General features: G+C 38.8%; 1 protein-coding gene across 1 annotated transcript; it reads right to left on the bottom strand.

Moving 5' to 3' along the window:
- Nucleotides 1–215: 215 nt before the first annotated feature.
- LOC145088820 (F-box protein PP2-A13-like) lies at nt 216–7,794 on the bottom strand. Its single transcript, XM_079027233.1, has 3 exons — nt 7,304–7,794; nt 7,081–7,199; nt 216–771 (listed from the first exon to the last, which is right to left on the bottom strand). The coding sequence occupies exons 1-3, from the start codon at nt 7,634–7,636 to the stop codon at nt 357–359; spliced, it is 867 nt and encodes a 288-aa protein (XP_078883359.1). The 5' UTR covers nt 7,637–7,794; the 3' UTR covers nt 216–356.
- Nucleotides 7,795–25,425: the final 17,631 nt, after the last annotated feature.

The raw sequence follows: 25,425 nt of genomic DNA on the forward strand, positions 1-25,425 counted from the left end.
TCAAAATTATTAAGATTAAAGCTCATTAGCTTCTGTTCATTATTAAAATTATTTATTTAAATTTAAAAGATAAAAAACATTTTCATTATTTTTCTTATTTTCTTATAAATTCAAAGTTTTTAAATATTTTAACATTTATATTTAACTTTTTTTAAATAACTCATTTAATACATGAGTTTCATGGCAATTACACTAAAAAAAGGTTCCATTGGAGATTTTTAAGTTATAACATAAGTAAAAGTCATATATGATTTGAGAACTCCTTTATTTTTTTGATATATTGATGCTATTACAAAAAAAAAACACAACCTTTTCATCCTAAATTTATGAAACAATGTTGTTACACATCCAACTTGTCATCGTCCACTTGCAAGCTGATTACGACAAATGAATAATGAGTCTAACGCTAAACCACCTTTCTGATGAGTACAATCAATTTGTGTCATTGAAAACTTAATTTTTGTGGGGTTACACAAGTCCTCAATCACAAAATCCCCAACATGATAACGTAACCATTTTCCTTGCTCATTTAGAAATTGTTCTGATGTTACATGCTGACCATTGGATACTGAAAATTGGAACCTAACACGCTTGATGTTCCAACCATAGACTTGCGGAGTGATTGATGAGCATTGTCGGTTTTTCCCTTTGCATGGTTTTCCGAGTTGGAGACTGAAGAAAAGGCTATAACTCCCTGGTGGAAACTCAAACTCCACGTCTCCTTCTACTTCTAGCCACCACATTTGTTTGAGATATGCAATGCTGTAGAATCTACACTTTCATTATAAAACATTGTTAATAATTTGTAAAAGAGTTTACATTTTGTTTTTGGATTTATGAATACATGTATTGTATGAAGCAACAGAAAATTGATAAAGAAAGATGAACAATAATTTTAATCAGTAAAATATATTTTATATTAAGGTAGTTTCATATATCTTGGACGAAATGTAAGGTGTTGAGTGTGGGTATGACTTTGGAATTATTAAATAATATTATATTAGTATTTTATATTATCTTAATTTTTGTATTTATGTTTGATATAATTTTCATATTTTTTAGTGGTATCAACATAATAGTCATTATTCTAATCTAATACGTTTGAATCATTTACGAGTGACACAAAAATATTTTAAATATCTTACATATTTCGAAGGAAAATTTCTTATTTCATTAAAAAATATATTTTATAATTTATATTTCAAAAAAGACAAAATTGTAAATTTGGTTCGTATGTCAAAAATTGAGACTTTGTTCTAAAATGTTTTGAAGTTGCATTAGTGGTCTAAGATGATAATTTTATTGCAAGTTTGGTCCAAAAATTTTTAAACTTTTTATAATGACAGGATTTGTCTTTGGTATTTCTCTTTTTCCATTTTTTAAAATTATTTTATCATTTTTCTAATTAAAAAAAAAAAGACAAAAAGAAACAACCCACCCCTACCTACCTACTCACTCCTTATCTAACACCTTATACCCTTTTCCACTTAATCAAATATGGAAACACCGTCGTCGGACACCACCTCCGCCATCATGAACAAAATTACCCGATCTTCAAACAAAAACTCTAAAAATTTAATTTTCCATATCTGAAAACTTTCATCCTCCCGGCTCGTTTCTAGTAGACGACGGGCAGTGGTTTTAGACAGTCGCCCCCTTTCTCAAATCTACGTCGCCACCTCAGACCGGAGAAAATTTTTGCACACATTTACAGATCTACTATTCCGCTCTCTTTGGGTTAAGATATAGATAATCATTTTCTAAATTTTCAGGAAAGTTAGGGGGCTTGGATGTAGTTTAGTGACTTTATTTATATATTTTCATTTTGCTTTTGATTTTTATATTTTAAATAATTATTATTTCAAAACATTTTTTTAGGGTTACTTAGTATTTTTCACCTAATAGGTTAACTAGTCAAATAAAATTGATAAACAATCTTGATTTATGGTGTATAATGTCTAAATAAAGAGAAAATAAAAATATTTTTTTAAACTTTAATATTTACAGATATCTGATTCCATATCCAATATCCGTAACTTTCATATATCCAAAATTTCAGATATTCGGTTTTGAACACCCCAATTTTTTACACATTCCATCTAACTCTCTCATAATATCTCTTCCATCCAGAAAATTACATCTCTCTAATCATTTTCTCTCTAATTTACATTCAACAATGCTCATCTGTCACATTTTATCACTATCGTTTGTCGATTACAACTCTTCCTTACTTTCTCTCTTACACCCTACCAATTCTTAAAGTTGAAGAATTGCTTCTAATCCCTCGTGTGATTTTTTAGCTTCTCCAACAACTACTTCCTAAATGGTTTCCCCCGTACACAACATCTTTCTCTTTCTCTTTCTCGCTCACTCTCACTCCCTCATTCACCCTCCCTTTCTCTCTTTCTCTCTCTCTCTCTCTCTCTCTCTCTCTCTCTCTCTCTTTATCTCTCTCTCTCTATCTCCATGTCTTTAGGTTATGTTCATGCTAAATTCAATATCACTACACATCAAAAGACCAAAGTGGCTATCTTCAGAACATTGTTTTTTCCAAGTCTTTTTTCTACGTATGAAGTAAGTACAACTTCAAGGGTAAAGATTTTAAGCCACTGCAATCTTAAAAATAAAATAAAAAATTCTATTTTACTTATGGGCATTCTTTCTGCTCCAACTCTAACTAAGGGGTGTATTAGATAGTGTTATATTAGTATTCAATATTATCATAGTTTTGTATTTATGTTTGATATAGTTTTCATATTTTAGTAATAAAATTAGGAAAAGAGTATACACTGTATTCTATAAATACCTTTGAGATTAATGAGAACTATAAAACTCCCCCACCCCGCTTCACAGGGGACGCAAACAAAAATTTTCTTAAAAAATTACAGGGACCGCTTTTGAAAAAAAAAACCTCACACATATCATTTTCGTAATTCATTTTCTATGTATGGAGCAAAGCTCACTTTTGTAAACTTTTTATTATGAAGGGGCATTATGTAGTTTTTTAAATATATATATCATCATGTACATATAATTATGCACAAGGATCTATTATGTAAATTACGAGGACCGTTCTTGTAATTTATTTTCTACGTAGGGACCAAACATATGAAACCTGCAAACATGCCAAGATACAAAATGTAAAGAGATGAAAAATGTTTGTGTTCAAATTTAAAGGGGTAAAAGTGATATTTTACAAACTAGATGGTGGAAAGTGGCATTTGAAAAAGTAAAGTGTAAAAAGTGCAGACACATAGAAGTTTAGGGATCAAATATACCAAAAAAAATTGTGATTAAAGTCTAAAGAAATTTTATGGCTAAAGTTTAATTAAAACAAAATTTTATGGCTAAAATGTATTACTCTAGAATTATACATTGTGGCCACAATTTAAAATAAGAAGTTAAGAACTTTAGTGGCAAAAGTTTAAAAACCTAAAACTTTACTATTAAGGACTTTTGTTTTAATATATGTAACAATGTCACATATAAATATTCTAAATATGTTATGATGAATGGGAAACAATTTGGGACAAAGGCTTTTATAAAACGTCAGATTAAACGTAAAATGGTTAGAATTTTGTAAACATTTAAATGTTTTAGCATTAATCTTATAGATTCAAATCATTTATTATACTAACAATTTATACATCGTCTTACAAATATCTCCGTAACGAGAGCTGAATGGTGTATGTGTGAAATTCCACATAAAAGGTTTAATATTTAAATTCTATCACATCCACGATATTATTAGTAAACAGATTGATATACAACGTTCAAATAAAACAATTTATTAGTATTATTTTTACATCGTCCTGTCCTTACAAAAAGGTTGACGAGCTAGTTAGGTCATAAAATAACTAGTTAATTAGTAAGATGTATTGATGAGACCTTTATATGGCAATGCCACCTAACTTTTCATGCATAATATATATATATACATATATATATATATATATATATATATATATATATATATATATATATTTTATGTTTCTAACAATTACTGTGTTCCTGAACGTACCAATCAGGAATTAACAAAAATTAAATAATAAATAAATATAAAAAAGATATTTTGGTAATCTTAACACATCTAATTATGGTAAAAGAAATAATTCAAGTAATATCCCCTAAAATAAAGATATCAGTTAAACTCTACAAAACCATCGTTTTCATCACCATCACCACAAAAGGTCTTGAAATCGCCGACCACAGTCAGGTTTTTAAAACCTTCGTTCCATACTTCCATCATCGCCAACAACAACCATCGTTGACACCGTTTTCCATTGTCTCCTCTTCGTTGATATCATCACTATCGACGCAAGTCTCTGCATCTATCGAACCTACCCCTTTCTCAGATCAGTTCAAAAGTGATTTGGGGGATCTATAGATTGAAGTTTGGTCTTGATGAGTTAATTGGTAATACACAAGATGCCTACTACCGCAAAAATCACTCCCATGTTCATTCAACGAATCTCAAGCTAGAGTTTAATGGTGAATATTTGTAATGGGCTATTGAAATTTTGTCAGCAACCAATGGAATCATGAATCTTATTCTTAATTTGGGGTAACAAACTAACATCTGTTTTTTTCTTTACCTAGATGATATTGTTATAAACTCAATTCTATCATATTTTACATTAATTTAGACATCGAAGCTTTCCAAAATCGTTATTGGTTTGGAATTTTCGTTTACAAATAATAACATTCTGTCGTGGCCTCCATGTGTTCGATGAAATGCCTCAATGAAAAAATATTTAATAATCTTTAATTTTTTTTACTTCGCTTTGTTCCTTATTCTTTTCATAACTATATAACTTAATTCAGATTGAGTTGGATGCCCTTTTCATAACAAGTGGTTGATGCTAGTTGATTTGGATTAAGTTTGAAATTGCATTCGGTTTCTTCAATCCCATTTCACGCTCTTTTATTGTTGGTATGAAATTAGATTAGATAGATTTTTCATTTCTTGTTCCTACATGATTCGATATTGTTTGATTGAGTTTTGGAAAAAATGTTTTTGCTTGCAAATTGCAACGAATTTTGCATATGTGTGTTGTTTATTATTTTATTGGAATAAGAAAATAGTGGTATGCAATGGATTCTGTTAGAATGTATTCTATCATATTCTACGTATTCTTCCAGAATATATAAGGCGCTAGGAATTGCAAGTAACATGTTTTTAACCATTTTTAGTTTTTGTTTTATTTGTGATAGGAATGACTGGAAGAATGGGTTGAAGAATTACATTATTACGATAATACATCACATGTTCGTAAGAATAATTACAATCAAATCAATTATTTGAAAATTTGAAGAAGATCAAATGTATTTGTTCAATAATTGTATATTTAAGAAAGCAATTTTGTAAGAATTTTATTAATTTTTTATGACATTCTGTTAAAATATGTGTAATTATATTAAAATATATTAGGCTTTTATTCTATAAGAATATTTATTAATTTGTGTTTAAGTTCAGATGTATATGAATAAATATAAGAATTTTGTTATTATTTAATTAGGGTTCCAAAAAATGATTCTTTAATAATATTCTAATAGAATACTATTCTTACATAATCACATAATATCATTCTAACAAAATAATATTCTGATAGAATAAAATCGGTTTATGCTAACAAATTACATTTGAAATTGAATTAATTTAAAAAAAATCATATTTTTTTAAATAAAGAACATTAATTATCCCTAGAGGTGGCAAAAAGTGACACGACACGAAACCCGACACGAAATAAACGGGTTTGGATAAGATTTTTCAACCCGTTTAAATAAAAGGGTTGACACGACATGACACGAAAATTAAATGGGTAAGGTTAGGGTTGAGAATTTCAACTCGAATATGACTCGAAAATGACACGTTTATTTATATGCATGTTTTTTGAATTATTTAAATAATCCAGAAAGATCCAAAATCAAAACCATAAGCAAAATAAAACCTTCGAATTGAATTGTTTTGTAATGTTGAAATGACTTAACCGTCTAGATCAAGGCTTCATTTCAGTTTTTCCATTCTCTCTCAAACTACCCAGTCTCTTTCACCACTCTCACATCCTCATGACCTTGTTATCCGCCTCCCTAACTCCCACTTTTTTAATTTTGTCATCTGAACTTGCTATGACTTCATCTATTCTGCCTCGAAATTATTATTTTTTCCTTTCCGCCTACTCAACTCCTACTCTTTCAATATGTTCAATCTTTTAACCTCACATGACACGACATATTTCAATATATAGCCCTAACCCGAAACCCGACACGAACTCGACACAAAAATAAACGGGTTGACACGACACGACACGCTAATTAAATGGGTCGGGTTAAGGTCATGCACTTTCAACCCGTTTAGTGTTTCAACACGACACGAACCCGACACGACCCGACACGATTGCCACCTCTAATTATCCCCCAAATCTTGAATTTTCATTTTTTAAATTTGTCTCAGACGACTAAAATACCATTATAATGAATTTAGATAAAATTTTTGTGTTATCCTTAATTTAATAATATTCATTAATTATTACTTAAAATAACTAAAATGATCGATCCACAATCAACCATAAATGCACACAATACTTATCAAAAATATAATAACCTAACCATATATATATATATATATATATATATATATATATATATATATATATATATATATATATATATGGACAAGGACAACCAAGCCATATTAAATAAAACTAAGAAAATCCATATCACTGTCATTGAAGCAATTAATGTGATATTATGAAATACACCAGTTGCAGTTTGATTATGTATTCTATTTCTACCAGGAGTATTTATTTTATTTAAGTAATTTAATAATATATTCATTGTGGATGTTACGAAGATTAATTTCGAGATTGATACACTCGGAAGTAGCTGTCAGATATTGATATCACAATTTGAATCACTATTAATTTTAGCTCTTACATTTCACATACTTATGACTGATACGTGGATTGTTAAATAACAAACACTTAATTTTTCAAATTATATACTTTTGTCTCGGGGTTTCAATGGTTATTCTCCTTAAAAAAGAAAAAAATGAAACTAAACGAGAAAATTAAATGAAACCTTGATTGGAGCGTGGGAATGTGGCTCCAGTATCTGCGATCATCGATGCCTGTTATCTTCATCCCCTTCCAGGAAACCAACATGCACATTCCTCCGCTTTTTTTCTCTATCCACACTTCCTGCATCACCCTACCTCCATTAATGGCGTTTCGTGTGTATGAGAGAGAGAGAGAGAGAGAGAGAGAGAGAGAGAGAGAGAGAGAGAGAGAGAGAGAGTTCCTACCTTTGTACCACTGGAGAAGCGAACGGGAGAACACAAACCCGCATAAATGTCTTTCTTCCCAAAACATGCAAGACTCCCATCGTACAACACCAGTTTCCTGGCGAGAATCCGGTAGTTTTCAGGCAACTTGGATTCCCATATAAAATCAGCAGACGATGCATGATAAAAAGCCCGATTGGTTCTGGCCAGGTTACAGATATCAGGTGGGTCTAAGTATGACAGAACCATAGCCAAACAGTTCTCCGGTAACTCTCCAAGACCCGGCGATCGTTTTCTACTATTCTTCGCCGGATCAGATCCGTCCTCGTCGGCGGTGGAAAAACCAGACCCCATTGCTTTGGAGATTAATGTTACTTCTTGTTATGACTTTATTATGAGAAGAAATTATGGAAATGTGTGTGAAAGGTTAAATTAGGGTATAGGTGTGACCATAGACATTGTTGGCCAATGTGGATCACGCATTCATATTATATTAACATGTATATCTGTTACGATATAAGAAAATCTAATTTGATCATATGTTTATATGGCTGAATAATCTTAAAAAAATCTTTGGGGCTAGACATTGAAAGATAAACTAATACATTTGGATTTAAATTTTTATTTCAAATTTATATAAACTTTTATAAGTTTAATGATTTAATTAATGACAAATTGCATAATAAAATAGTATTAAGTTTACATAAAATTTTCATTTTGACATTGTGTTTTGTATTTTCGCAATTAAGTCATTAAGTTTATTGTTTTGTTACAAATTTAACTAATTGACTTGTGTGTTTATGGTGTTTCATGTTTCTCATTTGCTAATTAGGCAAAAAGTTAATATGGCTTTCATATGTAACCTTAATTGGCAAACATTTGAATTAAATTGAATTCTTGCTTAGATCACTAATCACTTTACATTATTTCTTCTTCTTTTCTTCATTTAGGGCATCACAATTTTGTACAATGGTTTTCTAGTGTCGCTCAAATAGTTCATCATTCCAAAGTGATGTAAACAAGACAATGAAGGTTGCCATAATAACATCTAAAGGAAACCTTCTTTGCATTGCTTACACACCACTTTATGATGATGAACCACTTGAGCGTCCTTAGAAAGTCATATTATACAAAATCATGATGCTTTGAGAGAAGAAAAGAAGAAATGAGGGGAAGTGAGTAGAGATCTACATAACAATTCAATTTGACCCAAATGTTTGTCACTAGAGATCGGAAGCCACATCATCTTTTTTGTCTAGTCAGCAATTGAGAAACATAAAACACTTGAAGCAAACCGTTCGATTGGTTAAATTTGCAACAAAATTGTAAACTAAGTGACCTAATTAATAAAAATAAACACAATTGTCAAAATTGAAATGAGAAATTTCATCACATGACTAAAGGAAAGGGGGTGTTTGAACATTTTGACCATGAATATTTGAGTTTTGTAGAATGACCAAGGGATCCGCAGAAGGGCTCTGTGGAAGCCTTTTACCTTCTGAGGAATGTGAATAGTAACGAGGAATTGAGGTGGTAGGAAAATGACAAAAAAAAAATCGGGTTGTTGCATACTTTCGCAGAGGGGGCTCCGCGAAAAGATTGTTGAGACTCTGCGAATTTGTTCTTCATCAGCACACCACTGAGTAACTGTTCTTCGGCTAACCATGGCAAAAATCGGGATCGCCTCACCATCCTCGTTTTCTGCGCTTCGTCGACATCTCTTCTTCGTCTTCTTCCTTTCGTTCCGCAGCAAAGCCCCAACCCCCCTTCCAAAAATTCGTAACTTCCGCAACCAACAAAGTGAGAACCGACTTTTTTTTGATGTGATTTTACAATTTTACTCATTCCATCTCATTTCCGCAAAACAATTCACTTTCCTTAGAAGGATTAAGCCTTCCGCAAAGCACCCTCTGCGGAAGTGATGGTCATTTACCAAAATCGATTTTTTTATGGTCAAAATCTTCAAACCCTCCATTCCCTTTGGTTATTTGACGAATTTTCTCTATAAAAAATTTATTTAAACATAATGTCTTTTATACAATTTGCTATTTAATTAATGAGAAATTAAATATTCTTCTACTTTTTGTTCCTATATATCCTCCTACCCAATGAAATGGTGACTTTTTATTCCTACATATTCTTCTACCAAATGAAATGATGATATATGTAACATTTAATGCTCATTTAATGAAATTTAATTATATTTTAGGATACTAATATGACACATGTCATCATTTAAATGGGTAGGATCAAAAAGTAGGTGGATATTTAATTTCTCTTAATTAATTATAATTTCTTTGTGTCTTAATTTCTTGTAACCAATATAACCTCGTGAGTTTCGGTTATATAACAACCTAATGATATAATTATCAACAATTATCAACATGTTAACGAATTGATACTATACGAGTAAATATTTGTCCTTTCACATAATTTTCATGTCCTTTTCAAATAACAAAATATAAGTATAATTATTGGATGTTACGTGTAGGTCAAATGTGTGATTATTGTTCCCCAACTAATTAAAAAAGTTGAACTTTTTTGGTTTGGATCTATCGATCATCTGATATGATATGAGTGTAGAAACATAATAATTAAATTCAGAGTGTTGATATTCATATTCACTATGAAAAAAATCTAAGTGAATATTAGCATGTTTAGTGGAAACGTGCTTTTATGGAGTCCACAAACTCACAAATAATTGCAACCATATAATTAATCCTACATATGTTCTTTGTTTTTATTCAAGGTTTTGATCATATGAATCTCTCTCTATATATGGATATATATCTTTGTTTCTTTCTTATCACATAAATAAACTTATGTAATCAAACTATGTATTAGAGATGACAACGCGGGAGCTCGGATTGGACGTAGTTGGATAACAAGTTAAAAATAATTATTTTTTGTCAGGTTAAAATGAATTTGGTCGGTTGGCCTACAGCATATTTTGGTCTATCATATATTTTTTTTAATAAATAACTTATAGGTATAACCTCTAATTCTTGTGGTTATGTGAAATTGTGAATCCTTAGATCATTTGTTTTTAGTCTCATTGCGTGGGCGGATTCGCGTTCTTTTTCTACTAACACTAACAAGACCTTTGATATTGTGATTATTACTATTTTTTGTATATTGACCTATGGCAATAGTTTAATTTTTGGAGAGATAAAGTCTTGGAAGGATAACCATTTTTTAGGGTAAATTACACTATTCGTCCCTCGTGTACATGCCAGAAAGCGTGTTTAGACCTTATTTTCAAAAATTAACTCGGACCGTCCTTTATTATTTTAGAATCTGCACGCTTCGTCCTTCATTAATTTAAATTTGCACGTTGTATCCATTTCCAACTATAAAATAACTATATTGCCCTTAATATTTTATTATTACATTAATCATAAATTATTTTATATTAAAAAAAATTAAATACTCTAACCTAGCCTCCCCGTTCCCTTTAGCCTTTTTCCTTCTACATTCCTTCTACCTCCTTCGTTTCCGGGTTACTAAACCCCACCATCACTTCATCGGATTTATCTTTTGCTGAGGAACATTACCTCAACGATTTCATCTCTTCCGGCGAGCATCAAGACACCCCAAATGAAGAACCGTCAATTGCTCTCTCTTTCTTCTCTGGTCTCAATCAAGAACTGTCAGACTCTTTCTTTCTTCTTTGTTCGAATCGGAGGCAGAGGCGTCCAGTATCTTCGGCAACCTGGTTACAGAGGGAAGAGGGGTTGAAGACCATTTTAAATTTGTTAAAATCGGCACCAAGTGCAGATCTTTCAGATATGATAAAATTTGAACGCTAGTTTCTTTCTTTCTTTTCTGTTTGTTTTATCAATTCCCAGATTTCAAACTCATAAAGATGCAGGGGTTGTTTTCCATTTCTTTCTCCTATTATTGATTTCAATTTCGGAATTTATGGTGTGGATCTCAGCACCAATTTTGATATGTATGCGTTTACTAGAGCTCTAGGACTAGAACTTATGTGAAGCTACCAGACCACCATATTGAACGAAGCTTTAGGTTTGAAATGTAAGATATTACTGGATTGTGGTCTAGAGGTGATTGGTGTTGTCGGAATAGGTATACAGTAATAGGTAAGAGGCGGTGGTGACAAAATAAGAGAAGGAAACAAAGGGTGAAAAGAAGGAGTATATGAGGTGGTGGGACCCATTGAGATGATGGGGTGGAGGTGATGGCGGTAATAAGCGGTGGTGCCGGAGGTGCTAGCGGTAGGTGGTGATGTCGGAAGTGCTGGCGGTTATACGTGGTGGTTTATGGAAAATCTTGAGATGGGGAAATGAAAATGGATGGGTAGGGATGTTTTTTTTAATTTTATTTTTAATCACTGAAAAATAAACAAAATAAAATGAAAAAATAAATTATTAAGGGTACAACAATCATTTCATGTCAATAGGGACTAAGTGTGTAAGGAAAAACAAACAGAGGGACGGTCCGAGTTAATTTTTGAAAATATGGACTAAACACGCTTTCTGACATGTATACGAGGGACGAATGATGTAATTTACCCCATTTTTTATGATATCTTGTCTTTGTTTCTTTCTTTCGGAGAGATAAAAAAGCTACATTGTATGTAATTTGATTTTTTGGAATTTTTTTTGTAGCTTCTTGTTAGAATTTTAATTAATTATTTAAACTTAAAGTCTTGGAAGGATGGCAATAATTTGAATTTTTGTAATTTTTTGTAGTTTCTTGCTAGAGTTTTAATAGGGTTCTATCATTCGAGAAGAAAAGAAAAAAAAACTAGGTTTGATCTCAAATTAAATATCTTTTTTGAAATAGATCCTTATTGTTATATTTTGTTATATGTTTGGTCACAACCAATGATTGATACATAAAATAAATGAGTAAATTATAAGAATGGTTCTTTAGTTTTTCCGTTTTTCCCTGAAATAATCCTTACTAAACCTTTTTCCCTGAGATAGTCCCTAAGTAGCAAACCTTGCACACAAAAGGCCCCTACGACTAACTTTGTTAACATATTCTGTTAATTTTTGTTAAGTGACAAATATACCCTTTGTTTAATGCACATAGATGGTCATTCTTTCTCTCTCTCTCTCTCTCACTCTCTCTCTCTCTCTCTCTCTCTCTCTCTTATATCATTAGCTATAATCTTCAAAACCAAATAGACCCAACAAACCATCCCACCTATTCCCTCCTTCCCCCCCCCCCCCCCCCCCCCCCCCGAAACATTCCCCCATAAGTCTTCAATGGAAAATTTAGGAATAAAACCTAAATCAAACAAAATATCCAATTCCAAAGTCATCTAACCCAAATCATCCCACATGCACTTTGGTTTATGATAATCAGAAGAACTAACAAGCTCTCAGACCCTTATCTGTTTTACAAAAAAAAATCCACAAGTCTCCATTAGAGCTTCCAATGCATTTACAAAGAAGCTAATCCTAACGATATTCATAAGAGAGTAACATGAATTCAGAATCAGCCCTGAAAAGAGATTTTTTTTAGAGTTAGAGATTACAAAGGTTAACAAGTGAGAAGATGTCTGTGGGGAGTTCACTGGAGAGGAAGTTGCAATGGAGGCTGAGAGTGGCGACGTGAATCAAGTTGCTAAGCGTGTTTTCGAGAAGTTGACCTGAGAGTAGAGGCCAAGTAATTTTACCTTTTAACCAACAAATTTTTAAATTGAAGCAGATACTAATGAATCAAAGCTTCTCACCCATAAATTAAAGCTCCGACCACAACAGACACACAACCACCTCGATCATCGCTTTGACAGTTTTCAGGGAAAAAATAACGACTTGTTACAATTTTTTCGATGCTCGGTTGGATCATGAATTGTTCGATCTTTTGTAACGTGTCTAGATTCATGTTGATTGCATCAAGTGACTCGACTAGGTTTGAAAAAGACCGAAGGGCGTAAATAAGATGGTTTTGGAGAAAGATTCACGACGATTGCTTCTTTATCAGATACACGAAATGCTAAAGAAAGAACATCAAGTTTGACTATTTGAAAGTCAATATCAATGTTTATTTTGTTAGCGAAATTAACTAAATTTTCCCTGGTTAGGCTGATTTCGTTAGAAAGATTCACGACGATGATCTCTTGAAGATGATGGTTACCCGGTTCATCAATGACATATACTTTCTTGATTGATGAAGGTTTCTATTGAAGGAATTGAAGAGGGTTTGGTCTTGGGAAGTTGGATGGTGTGCTTCCTAGGTAGACCTTTTGGGTTGTGATGGGATTTTTGATGCGGATGGAGAGAGAGAGTGTGTGTGTGTGAGAGAGAGAGATAGAAGGACCATCTATATGCATTAAACAAAGGGTATTTTTTTCATTTAACAAAACTTAACAGAATCTGTTAACAAAGTCAGTCATAGGGGCCTTTTGTGTGCAAGGTTTGCTTCTTAGGGACCATCTCAGGGAAAAAAGTTTTGTAAGGACCATTTCAGGGAAAAACAAAAAAGCTAAAGGACCATTTGTGTAATTTACTCAAAATAAATGATCGGAATCACTAACGCCATAATAACATTTCAATGCTTTAGAAAACTAAGGGGCTTGTAACACCGTGAATTTCAAAACAATTTTTCGCATAATTTAAAAACATATTCATTTAATTTTCATAAAACATCAGTATTTGAAATTCCAATCAATGACATACAATAAATCCCAAGATCACATATCATAAAAATCCCATGTGTGTGTACTGATCAAGCCGGCGCCTTCCCACGGTCATCACTAGTACCTGAAACAATAAACACCAACACTGTAAGCACAAAGCTTAGTGAGTTCCCCAAAATACCACACGTAACACATATTAGCCACTTGAGGCTATAACTCTGTGGGTCCGTAGACCCTACTCTATGAACCCACTGGTTCTAACTCTGGGAACCTTCCGGTTCCAACTCTATAAACATGCACAACATAAATCACATAGAAATAATGCAGTACAACATATAACATACATATAGCATACAAATACTCTATCACAAAACTCTGATTACCTACTCAAGGTAAAGTATAATGAGAAGACTCACCTCATATATCTCGATAACTCGCGAATCCTGGAAATCACTTGTGCTCGATCCTCCGAGCTATAATTCTCCTATAACATCATATATCTATAATTAACACTTTTACCACTAAGGTTGACTACCCCTATCAAGTCAACACTGGTCAACTCTGGTCAACGGTCAAGGGTCAACTTTGACCGGACTCGGCGAGTGCACTAGGGCGACTCGGCGAGTCTATACGTGTTCACTGACTCCCTAGGATCCTCTCCTGACACGTCGAGTACACCCCTAACTCGACAAGTTCCACGTGGCATGAATCGTGGGGCCACCACGACTCAACTCGCCGAGTCTCAAGAACAACTCGGCGAGTTCCAGCTCGACTCAGTCCATCTGTCACCCTCTCCAACTCTTCCTGACTCACTGATTCAACCCTTAACTCGGCAAGACCACTCGCTGAGTGGTTAAGGACAATCTTCATGCTACTCGCCGAGTCTGTTCTTCGGACTCGGCGAGTCCATGCCATGCATCAACTCAATCTCGTTCCTGAGGTCAGATCCGCTCCAACAACTCCTAGATCTAGCCCTCCCAAGCACATTCATCACGTAAAGTCACAATCTTGGCTACCATGCAACGCCTACAAGGCTTCTTTTGGTGAAATGACATCTAAAATGGTAACCTAAGTCCTCAACTCAAAAGGATATGCATAAAGCAGGGCATTGGGGACTCTCTGGACCTACTAAGGTCCAGATCTAGGTACCATTTCCCCATGGGACCTCTCACACTCCAAATACAAGGCAAACAAGGCATGAAGAAGCCCTAGATTTGACCATATCAAGAAAAACACGAGAATAAGCTCTGAATGTTACCTCAAATAGTTTCCTCTGCCGAAATGGAAGTAGATCCAAGCTCCCCAACCCTCCTAGCTTGGCCTTCCTCTTCCTTTCTTGCAAATACACACAAAAATGGTGAATGATGGCCTCTTATCTCACTCACAAGGTTTCACAGGTGCTCTGGTGCTCTCAAGGTCGAAGGCAGCCGCAATGAAGGCGTATTAGGTCCTTTAAATAGGGCTCAAGGCCGGGAAATTAGGGTTTCATTAAACAGCATGGACTCGCCGAGTCCACTCGTGGACTCGCCGAGTCCACTCGTGGACTCGCCGAGTCCGGACGCGAACCCGCGTCCAAATCCACGATCATACTCGGCGAGTCTAGGTTCCAACTCGCCGAGTCTCCTCACAATTTACCAAAAATATAAAAATGAATAATACCTAGGAATCCGGGCTGTTACAATTCTCCCCCACTAGAACTAGACTTCGCCCTCGAAGTCTCGCTCTGCAAATAACTCTGGATGCTGCTCACGCATCTCACGCTTCGGTTCCCAAGTCATCTCGGACCCCTTCCGATGCTGACATTGAACCAAAACCAAGGGTACCTCCTTGTTCCTCAGAACCTTGATTTTTCGATCTCTGATGGCCACTGGTCTCTCAGCATAATTCAGGCTCGCATCCACCTGAATATCCTCTAATGGAACCACTGCCGACTCATCGGCAATACACTTCCTCAGCTGCGACACATGAAAGGTGTCGTGAATTTGCCCCAACTCTGCTGGCAAATCCAAACGATAGGCTACCCGACCTACCCTCGCGATCACTCGGAATGGACCAATATACCTGGGCCCCAACTTGCCCCTCTTCCTGAATCGAATCACTCCTTTCCAAGGAGAGACCTTCAGGAGTACAAGGTCGCCGACCTGAAACTCAAGCTCGGACCGGCGTCTGTCTACATAACTCTTCTGACGACTCTGAGCGGTCAACAACCTCTGTCTGACCTGCTGGATCTGCTCTGTCGTCTGAAGCACGATCTCTGTACTGCCCATCACTCGTTGACCAACCTCTCCCCAGCAAATGGGGGTCCGACACCTCCTCCCATACAACAGCTCAAAGGGTGGCATACCAATGCTCGAATGATGGCTGTTGTTGTTGGAAAACTCTGTCAAAGGCAAATATGCATCCCAGCTACCCCCGAAATCCAACACACATGCCCGGAGTATGTCCTTAAGCGTCTGAATCGTCCGCTCACTCTGACCGTTTGTCTGGGGATGATATGCGGTACTAAAATGCAGTCTAGTACCCAACTCCTCATGAAACTTCTTCCAGAATCTGGAAGTGAAACGCACATCACGGTCTGAAACAATCAAGATTGGCACCCCATGCCGAGATACCACTTCCCTCACATACACCTCTGCCAATTTCTCTGCTGAAGAACTCTCGCTGATAGCAAGGAAGTGAGCGCTCTTCGTCAACCTGTCCACAATCACCCAAATTGCATCTACTCCTCTGGCAGTCCTTGGCAATTTGGTGATGAAATCCATAGTGATCTGTTCCCACTTCCATTCGGGAACCTCCAATGGCTGCAACTTACCATGTGGCCTCTGGTGCTCGGCCTTAACCCTACGGCAGGTCAAGCACCTCTCAACAAACCACGCAACATCCATCTTCATACAGGGCCACCAATACTCCTTTCTCAGATCCAAATACATCTTAGTGGCCCCAGGATGGATCGAAAATTTCGACCGATGAGCCTCTTCCATCAAAACGGTACGCGTTCCTCCCACAAACGGCACCCAGATACGCCCCTGAAATGTCATAAGCCCCCGACCATCGGTAACGAACTCTGAAACCAAACCAACAACCCGCTCTTTCTTCTGCATCTCAGGTTGCACAGCCTCGGCCTGTGCCCCACGAATGGCGTCCAACACGGGAGCGATCACTGTCAATCTCAAACATACATCCCGCAGCGGGGTGCTTTCCGCCCTACGGCTCAGTGCATCGGCTACAACATTAGCCTTGCCTGGGTGGTACAGGATCTCACAATCACAATCCTTGACCACATCCAACCACCTTCTCTGTCTCATATTTAGGTTGGGCTGATCCATCAAATATTTCAAACTCTTATGGTCCGTGTATATCGTACACCGAACCCCATACAGGTAGTGACGCCAAATCTTGAGGGCGAACACCACTGCCCCCAACTCTAGATCATGGGTGGGATATCTCATCTCATGAGGCTTCAGCTTCCTCGATGCATATGCTATCACATGCCCTCTCTGCATCAGCACTGCCCCCAATCCCAAAATCGATGCATCACAGTATACCACAAAGTCCTCCATCCCTTCTGGGAGGGCTAACACCGGGGCTTCGCATGACCTTTGGCAAAGTGTCTCAAAGGAGGCCTGCTGCTCGGGGCCCCATGAAAAAGCAACACCCTTTCGGGTCAATCTGGTGAGTGGCACTGCGATTTTAGAGAAATCCTTGATAAATCTCCGATAATACCCTGCCAACCCTAGGAAACTCCTGATCTCGGAGGGTGACCTCGGCACCTCCCAACTCATCACCGCCTCAACTTTGGTCGGGTCGACCAATATCCCTTCCTGGTTAACGAGATGTCCTAAGAACTGGACCTCCCGCAACCAGAAATCACACTTGGAGAATTTGGCATAAAGCCTCTCCGATCTCAGAACTCCGAGAACCTCTCTCAAATGCTCCTCATGCTGCTCTCTAGATCTCGAATATACTAAAATGTCGTCGATAAATACAATCACCGACCGATCCAACATCGGCCTACACACTCGGTTCATGAGATCCATGAACACTACCGGGGCATTGGTGAGCCCGAAAGGCATCACCACAAACTCATAATGCCCATAACGCGTCCTGAACGCTGTCTTCTGGACGTCCTTATCCCGTACTCTCACCTGATGATATCCAGACCTCAAATCGATCTTGGAGAACCAAGATGCTCCCAGCAACTGATCGAATAAATCGTCGATCCTCGGCAACGGGTAACGGTTCTTAACCGTCAGCTTGTTCAACTCCTGGGAATCAATGCACATCCGTTGTGAACCATCCTTCTTCTTGACGAACATGATAGGCGCTCCCCACGGCGAGCTGCTCGGCCGAATAAACCCCTTCCCCAGCAGCTCCTGAAGCTGCGAGGATAACTCTTGCATCTCTGGAGGTGCAAGGCGATAAGGCACCTTAGCGATAGGCGCGGCCCCCGGAACCAAATCGATACTGAACTCCACTTGCCTCACAGGAGGCAAACCCAGAAACTCCTCGGGAAATACATCCAGGAACTCACGCACTACCGGAACCTCCTCAACTGACCTCGGTCTCTCAGAATCCACCCGCGTATCCATCACATACGCCACAAAACCCTTACAGCCCTACTGTAGACACTCCCTCGCCCTAGCGGCCGAACAAAACGCCGATCCTGAACGTGTACCCTCGCCGTACACCGAAAGAACTCCCCCACTAGGGTCTCGTATGGTCACCAGCTGTCGCTCGCAGTCGATAACCGCACCGAATCTGCTCAACTAGTCCATGCCCACAATGACACAAACATCACCCATCGCAATAGGAACCAGATCAATCGGGAACTCAACACCGAAAATCTCGACTACGCACCCTCGGAGAACCTCTGTGGCATATATCACCCTTTCATCAGCTATGGAAACTCTCAGAGGCCGACTCAACGCCTCACGACTAACACTGATATGCTGACTAAAAGCCAAAGATACAAAAGACCGACTCGCACCCGAGTCAAATAACACCAAGGCAGGTACAGAATTCACAAGAAAAGTACCTACGCATAACATAATATAAGCATAATATCACAACATCAAAATAAATACACGAAAGAATACATACCAGCCACGACATCGGGTGCTGCGCGGACCTCCTCCGCGGTCAGCTGAAAAGCTCTCCCTCGCACTCTCGGCGCCTCGGCCTTCACTGGTCGACTCTTGGTAGCTTTGATGGCGGCAGGGGCAGATCCCTGAGGTGCTCCCTGAGATGACCCTCGCAATTGCGGACACTCTGCCTTCCGGTGTCCGGTCTGGTTGTAGTGAAAGCACACCGCAAACCCCTTGGGGCAGTCCTTGGCCATGTACCCCTCCTTGCCACACTTGTAGCAAGATCCCGCTCTACAGACTCCATCGTGACCCTTGCCACACTTCCCATAAGTGCGGCGTTTCTGGCTCCCTGGTTTGGGATCAACAGGCTTGGCCCGCTTGGCTGCTGGCTGAGACTGTGCCGGTCGCCGATCCCTCCCCTGAGACTCCACCTCCTCCCTGGCCTGAGTCTCTAGCTCAATCTCCGTCTTCCGGGCATTTGCCTGAAGCTCGGCAAATGTCCGGTACGAGGAGTTCTCCGCGAACTCCCGAATGTCTCGCCTCAAGATACTCAAATATCGGCTCATACGTGCCTGCTCCGTGGACACGTGCTCAGGGCAGAACATCGCCCTCTCATGGAACATCCTGGTAATCACCGTAACAGACTATGTACCCTGCTTGAGGGTCAAAAACTCCTGGGCCAAAAGCTCCCTCTCCACCTGGGGAACATACTCATCTCGGAACATGGCAGTGAACCTCTCCCAGGTCACTGCCGCAAGCTCAGCAGGCGTAAAGTGCGCCGTCACAAACTTCCACCAGTCCTTCGCTCCCAAGCAAACCTGGTTCAGCGCGAACCGAACCTTCAAATGCTCAGGAGTTGAGCAAGTGAAGAAACATCCCTCTATATCAGAAATCCATCTCATAGCCGCCACCGGGTCCTGGGTCCCATCAAAATCTGGTGGTTTTGTGTTGCTGAACTCTCGGAACAGCAACGCATCACCACCTTGCGGCCTCGCGGCAGCAATAGCTGCGGTAGCCGCTGCAACAACAGCCTCAGAAAGAGCGGCATAACGCTCGTCGAAGGTCTCAATCAATGTGGTCTTAATAGACTCGAACATCTCCGGTATCTCTGCCCTGATGGCCGCAGCCACCTCCTCATGGATGATCCGACGGATCTCCTCATCACCGGTCTCACTGCTCTCAGGCATCAGACGTGTCCTCACCATGATCTACCTCTGAAATACAACATACGATAAATTAGAATCCATTCGAGCATACTCACACTCGACAACTCTTCCCTCCTTGATCCTTGGTATTCCAAAGACTCCTACTTGGGCTGTACACCGCTCCGGTGCTTTCAGTAGTACGGGCCCAATACTACCGTCCGCACCGTATCAGAATACACCCCAAGTCATCCTCTTCGGATCCCAAATTCCAAGTACTCTATCATGCACAATCCACTCTCTAACAAATCTATCATAAGCCCCTCGCTGCTACCTACTCACTCTCAAGCATCTCATAGCAGCTCACCTCTCCCTACGCTAAGGCATCACAAATCAGGCCACTCTAGTCCTAATAGGAGTACCTAGCCTACTCTAGCATGAGAATACATCATATCAATATCAATATCACATAACATGAGGATATTTTGGGAAATCACCGTTCGGGCGCGGACTGATCGTACACACAACTCTGCTCTACGTTTTTCCAAAAATCTTTTACTCTTTTTGAAAATACTTCTCAAATCCTCAGTTTGAGTTCAAATACGCCCGAAGGTGTACTTGAATCCCTCAAACCAAGGCTCTGATACCAACTTGTAACACCGTGAATTTCAAAACAATTTTTCGCATAATTTAAAAACATATTCATTTAATTTTCATAAAACATCAGTATTTGAAATTCCAATCAATGACATACAATAAATCCCAAGATCACATATCATAAAAATCCCATGTGTGTGTACTGATCAAGCCGGCGCCTTCCCACGGTCATCACTAGTACCTGAAACAATAAACACCAACACTGTAAGCACAAAGCTTAGTGAGTTCCCCAAAATACCACACGTAACACATATTAGCCACTCGAGGCTATAACTCTGTGGGTCCGTAGACCCTACTCTATGAACCCACTGGTTCTAACTCTAGGAACCTTCCGGTTCCAACTCTATAAACATGCACAACATAAATCACATAGAAATAATGCAGTACAACATATAACATACATATAGCATACAAATACTCTATCACATAACTCTGATTACCTACTCAAGGTAAAGTATAGTGAGAAGACTCACCTCGTATATCTCGATAACTCGCGAATCCTGGAAATCACTCGTGCTCGATCCTCCGAGCTATAATTCTCCTATAACATCATATATCTATAATTAACACTTTTACCACTAAGGTTGACTACCCCTATCAAGTCAACACTGGTGGGTATAAGGTTGCGGCCTATAAAATGGCGCTTAATGGGTGTACACTCACACCCACCGCTTGCTTGATTGGTGGAGGGTCATTAGCCGAACGGTTAGGATAGGGCAACCTCATCCTCTAATTAAAAGTATAATATGAAATACAAAGTAACTACATGTTTTTAAAATTTCTCAATCTTAGTTACTTTAGGAAAAGTGAATTGATGCAATCCCATGAAATTACACTTTGCACCCTTGCTAAGAAGTTAGTGGAGCGTGTGTGGTTTACCGGCACACTAATTGGTTCTAAGCAAAGGTGGAAAAGGGTGATTCATTGTTTATCATAGTTCGATGGAGCGTGTGTGGTTTACCGGCACATCGAATAGGTGATCGTTACAATGAAGGCACCATGTGAATTTGCATGGTAATTCACACCCGCTTTGTGATCCTCAGTATCCCAGTCACAAACAAGAGGGGCATATCGAGATTTAAACATGCCATTGAATAGTTTCAATGAATCTCACCCGAACTTAGGAATTCTCAATACATTTAGGACTTAAAGTTATGTTTTTATGGTGGAGAATTAGTGAATCGTCATTCACTTACCTTCATATTATTTGCATGTTGGATTACGGCATCCCTTTTCTAATATGTAAATATTGTTGTTGGATCCTAGCCCTAATTTTTCTTATTGGGTGATAATTAGGGATTCATATTCTAATCTATCTTTGTCCTTTCTATTTGTAGATGACGAACGCAAACAACGCTGCTGCTAGTTCTTTCACATTGATGAGCCTTTGTCAAAAGGTCACTTTCGATGGGACGAACTTTAGCGAATGGATAAGATACATTCGCACTATTGCTCGCTATGAGGATAAAGAGTATGTCCTCGATGAGAAGCTCGAGAAAATTAACCCTGAAATCGCTACTCCGGCTGAAATGACCGCTTTTGAAACTCACGAGCGAGATGCAACGAAGGTACATTGCATCATGATAGCCACTATGAACTCTGAATTCCAAAAGTCCTATGAGGACATGTACCCGTACGTGATGCATCAAGACTTATTGGAGAGATACCACCAAAACGCGAGACAAGAGCGTTATGAGATTTTCACTAACATGATTTCCGCTAAGATGGGTCATGGAGAGTCTCTTACCGTGCACCTGCAAAAGATGCAAAGGTATGTTGACCGTCTTCGCAAGTTGAATGTTGACTTTGGGGAAGACTTGGCGATCGACATGGTGCTTCACTCTTTGCCTCCGAGCTACAATCAATTTAGGATGACCTACCACATGGACAAAGAGGAGGTCACCCTAAGCAAACTCCATGGTCTCTTGAGGGTCGCTGAGAGCAACTTCAAGGACAAGTCTGTTGCACCAACTCCCAATCCACCCGCTGCTCCTGTCTTGGCTATTGGACAAGGAAAGGGAAAGAAGAAGAAGGTTTCGTCTAAGAACTATCGTAAGGTTAAAGCCCGAGATGGTGCCTCTTCTAGTGGGACCAAAGTTGATCCTGCTAAACCCTGCCCTAACCCAAAGGAGGCAGAGTGCCACCACTGCCACAAGATAGGACATTGGAAGAGAAGCTGCCCAGAGTACCTGCAAGCCATCAAGGAAGGAAAGATCAAGCCGTCTTTCGCAGGTATATACACAATCAAATCTAACAATTCATCTCATGCTATTTCTTGGGTTCTTGATACCGGTTGTGGTTACCACATTTGTTCTAATGTGCAGGGACTAAGAAGAAATAGGGATGTGGAGGCTGGAAGAATAAATCTAATCATGGGGAACAGAAGATCGTCGCCTGTGACCAAGATTGGAGTGTATTCTTTAGTGCTTAGGAATGGTTTAAGTTTAGATTTGAACAATTGTTGCTATTCGCCAGAAATGGCTAGAAACATCATTTCATTTCATGGTTTGTTTAGACAAGGTTTTAGATTTTCCTTTAATAATGAGAATGGTTCTATTTTAGCTTATCTAAATGGTGTCTTTTATTTTGAAGCAATACCGTGTAATGGAATTTATGAAACTGTTATGATTGTTGATAACTTAGGAAATGATGTTTTGAACATAGATTCTTCCAATAGTATGGATAAAGCATCCTTGTGGCGTTGTCGTCTTGGACATGTCAACAAGAAACGCATAGCCCAACTCCAAAAGGATGGAGTGTTGGAGTCATTCGACCTTAGGAAGATGACATATGCGAGTCTTGTTTGCTTGGAAAGATGACTAAGTCACCCTTCGCTGGTTCTTGCGAAAGGGGTGAAGGTCTATTGGACCTAATACATACCGATGTATGTGGACCGTTTAGATCAACCACGAAGGATGGGAACCGCTTCTACGTGACTTTTACCGATGACTATAGTAGATATGGGTATATCTATTTAATCAAGCAAAAGTCAGAAACTTTTGAAAAGTTTAAAGAGTTCAAGAATGAAGTGGAGAATCAATTGGGCAGGAAAATCAAGATGCTTCGATCCGATCGAGGAGGAGAGTACCTAAGTCTTGAATTCCACGATTATCTCAAGGAGTGTGGAATAGTTTCACAATTGACACCACCTAGGACACCACAATTGAATGGTGTGGCAGAAAGGCGTAATCGAACCTTGTTGGACATGGTTCGCTCTATGATGAGTCGTGCTTCACTACCTATCTCTTTTTGGGGGTATGCCTTAGAGACTGCCGCCCATATCCTTAACCGAGTCCCTACTAAGAAGGTTGCTAAAACACCTCACGAGATGTGGACAGGGAAAGCTCCCTCGTTAGCACATATCAAGGTTTGGGGTTGCGAGGCTTTCGTAAGACGAGATACTCACGACAAGCTCGAACCTCGTAGTGAGCGATGTATTTTCATCGGCTACCCGCAGAAATCCTTTGGATATCTCTTCTATAGACCAAAGGACAATGTTGTCTTTGTTGCGAGGAGAGGGGTTTTCCGAGAGCGAGAACTCATAAGCCAAGGAGACAGTGGGAGGCAAATCCAGCTTGAAGAGATTCAAGAGTTGACAGATGAAGGAACCTCTACCGTTGGCACTCAACCCGAGGAGGAAACTCCGGTTGAACTGATTGACGAGTCATTACCTCTTAGACGTTCCGAAAGAGTTAGAGTTCAACCCCAGTTTTATGGTTTTCATATTACTACCAAAGGGGACACGTATATTAGTGATGTTACACTAATAAACCTTAATGAACCTAATAGCTATAAGGAAGCCATGGCAGGCCCGGAGTCTGCAAAATGGAAAGAGGCAATGGATAGCGAGACCCAATCCATGTATGATATAACATCCCCCTCTGGCACGTATCACAATATTGTCCGCTTTGGGCCACTCGGCACGAGGACTTCCCAGGGGGGTCACCCATCCTGGTACTACTCCCGCCCGAGCACGCTTAACTGCAGAGTTCTTATGGGATCTGCTGCCCTCACGGCTTTAAAACGCGTTGTGACAAGGAAGGTATCCACACCCCTTTATAAGGAAATGTTTCGTTCTCCTTCCAAGCCAATGTGGGATCAGATCTAACCCACTTTCACCCCCCATTATAGGGTTCGACGTCCCCATCGAACACATCAACCCGTGCCCTGGCTCTGAAACCATTTGTAACATCCCCCTCTGGCCCAAAGCGGACAATGTTGTGATACGTGCCAGAGGGGGATGTTACATATGATAACCAAGTTTGGAATTTGGTTGATAATGTGCCCGGATGTAAGACCGTTGGGTGCAAATGGATCTTCAAGAAGAAGACCGACGTGGATGGAAACGTACACACATATAAAGCGCGATTGGTCGCGAAGGGCTTTACTCGAACTCCTGGAGTTGACTATGACGAGACCTTCTCACCAGTTGCGAAGATAAAATCTATTAGAGTGATGCTAGCAATTTCCGCATTTCATGATTATGAGATTTAGCAAATGGATGTCAAGATCGCTTTCCTTAATGGGAAGTTGGCTGAGGATGTTTACATGGCTCAGCCAGAGGGGTTTGTGGATCTGAAGCATCCGAATAGAGTGTGTAAGCTTGAGAAGTCCATCTATGGACTTAAGCAAGCATCTCGCAGATGAAAT

Source organism: Lactuca serriola, chromosome 2 (genome assembly GCF_051521515.1).
Source record: "Lactuca serriola cultivar US96UC23 chromosome 2, Lser_US96UC23_V15, whole genome shotgun sequence".
In the NCBI taxonomy this organism is placed as follows: domain Eukaryota; kingdom Viridiplantae; phylum Streptophyta; class Magnoliopsida; order Asterales; family Asteraceae; genus Lactuca; species Lactuca serriola.

What these genes read in the sequence shown, in the direction of transcription:
- LOC145088820 (XM_079027233.1), bottom strand. Translation starts at nt 7,636, where the DNA reads ATGGGGTCTGGTTTTTCCACCGCCGACGAGGACGGATCTGATCCGGCG. An exon ending in GCTTCTCCAGTGGTACAAAG is followed by an intron (nt 7,200 to 7,303) that starts GTAGGAACTCTC and finishes AGGGTGATGCAG; the next exon opens with GAAGTGTGGATAGAGAAAAA. An exon ending in ATTCCCACGCTCCAATCAAG is followed by an intron (nt 772 to 7,080) that starts GTTTCATTTAAT and finishes ATGAAAGTGTAG; the next exon opens with ATTCTACAGCATTGCATATC.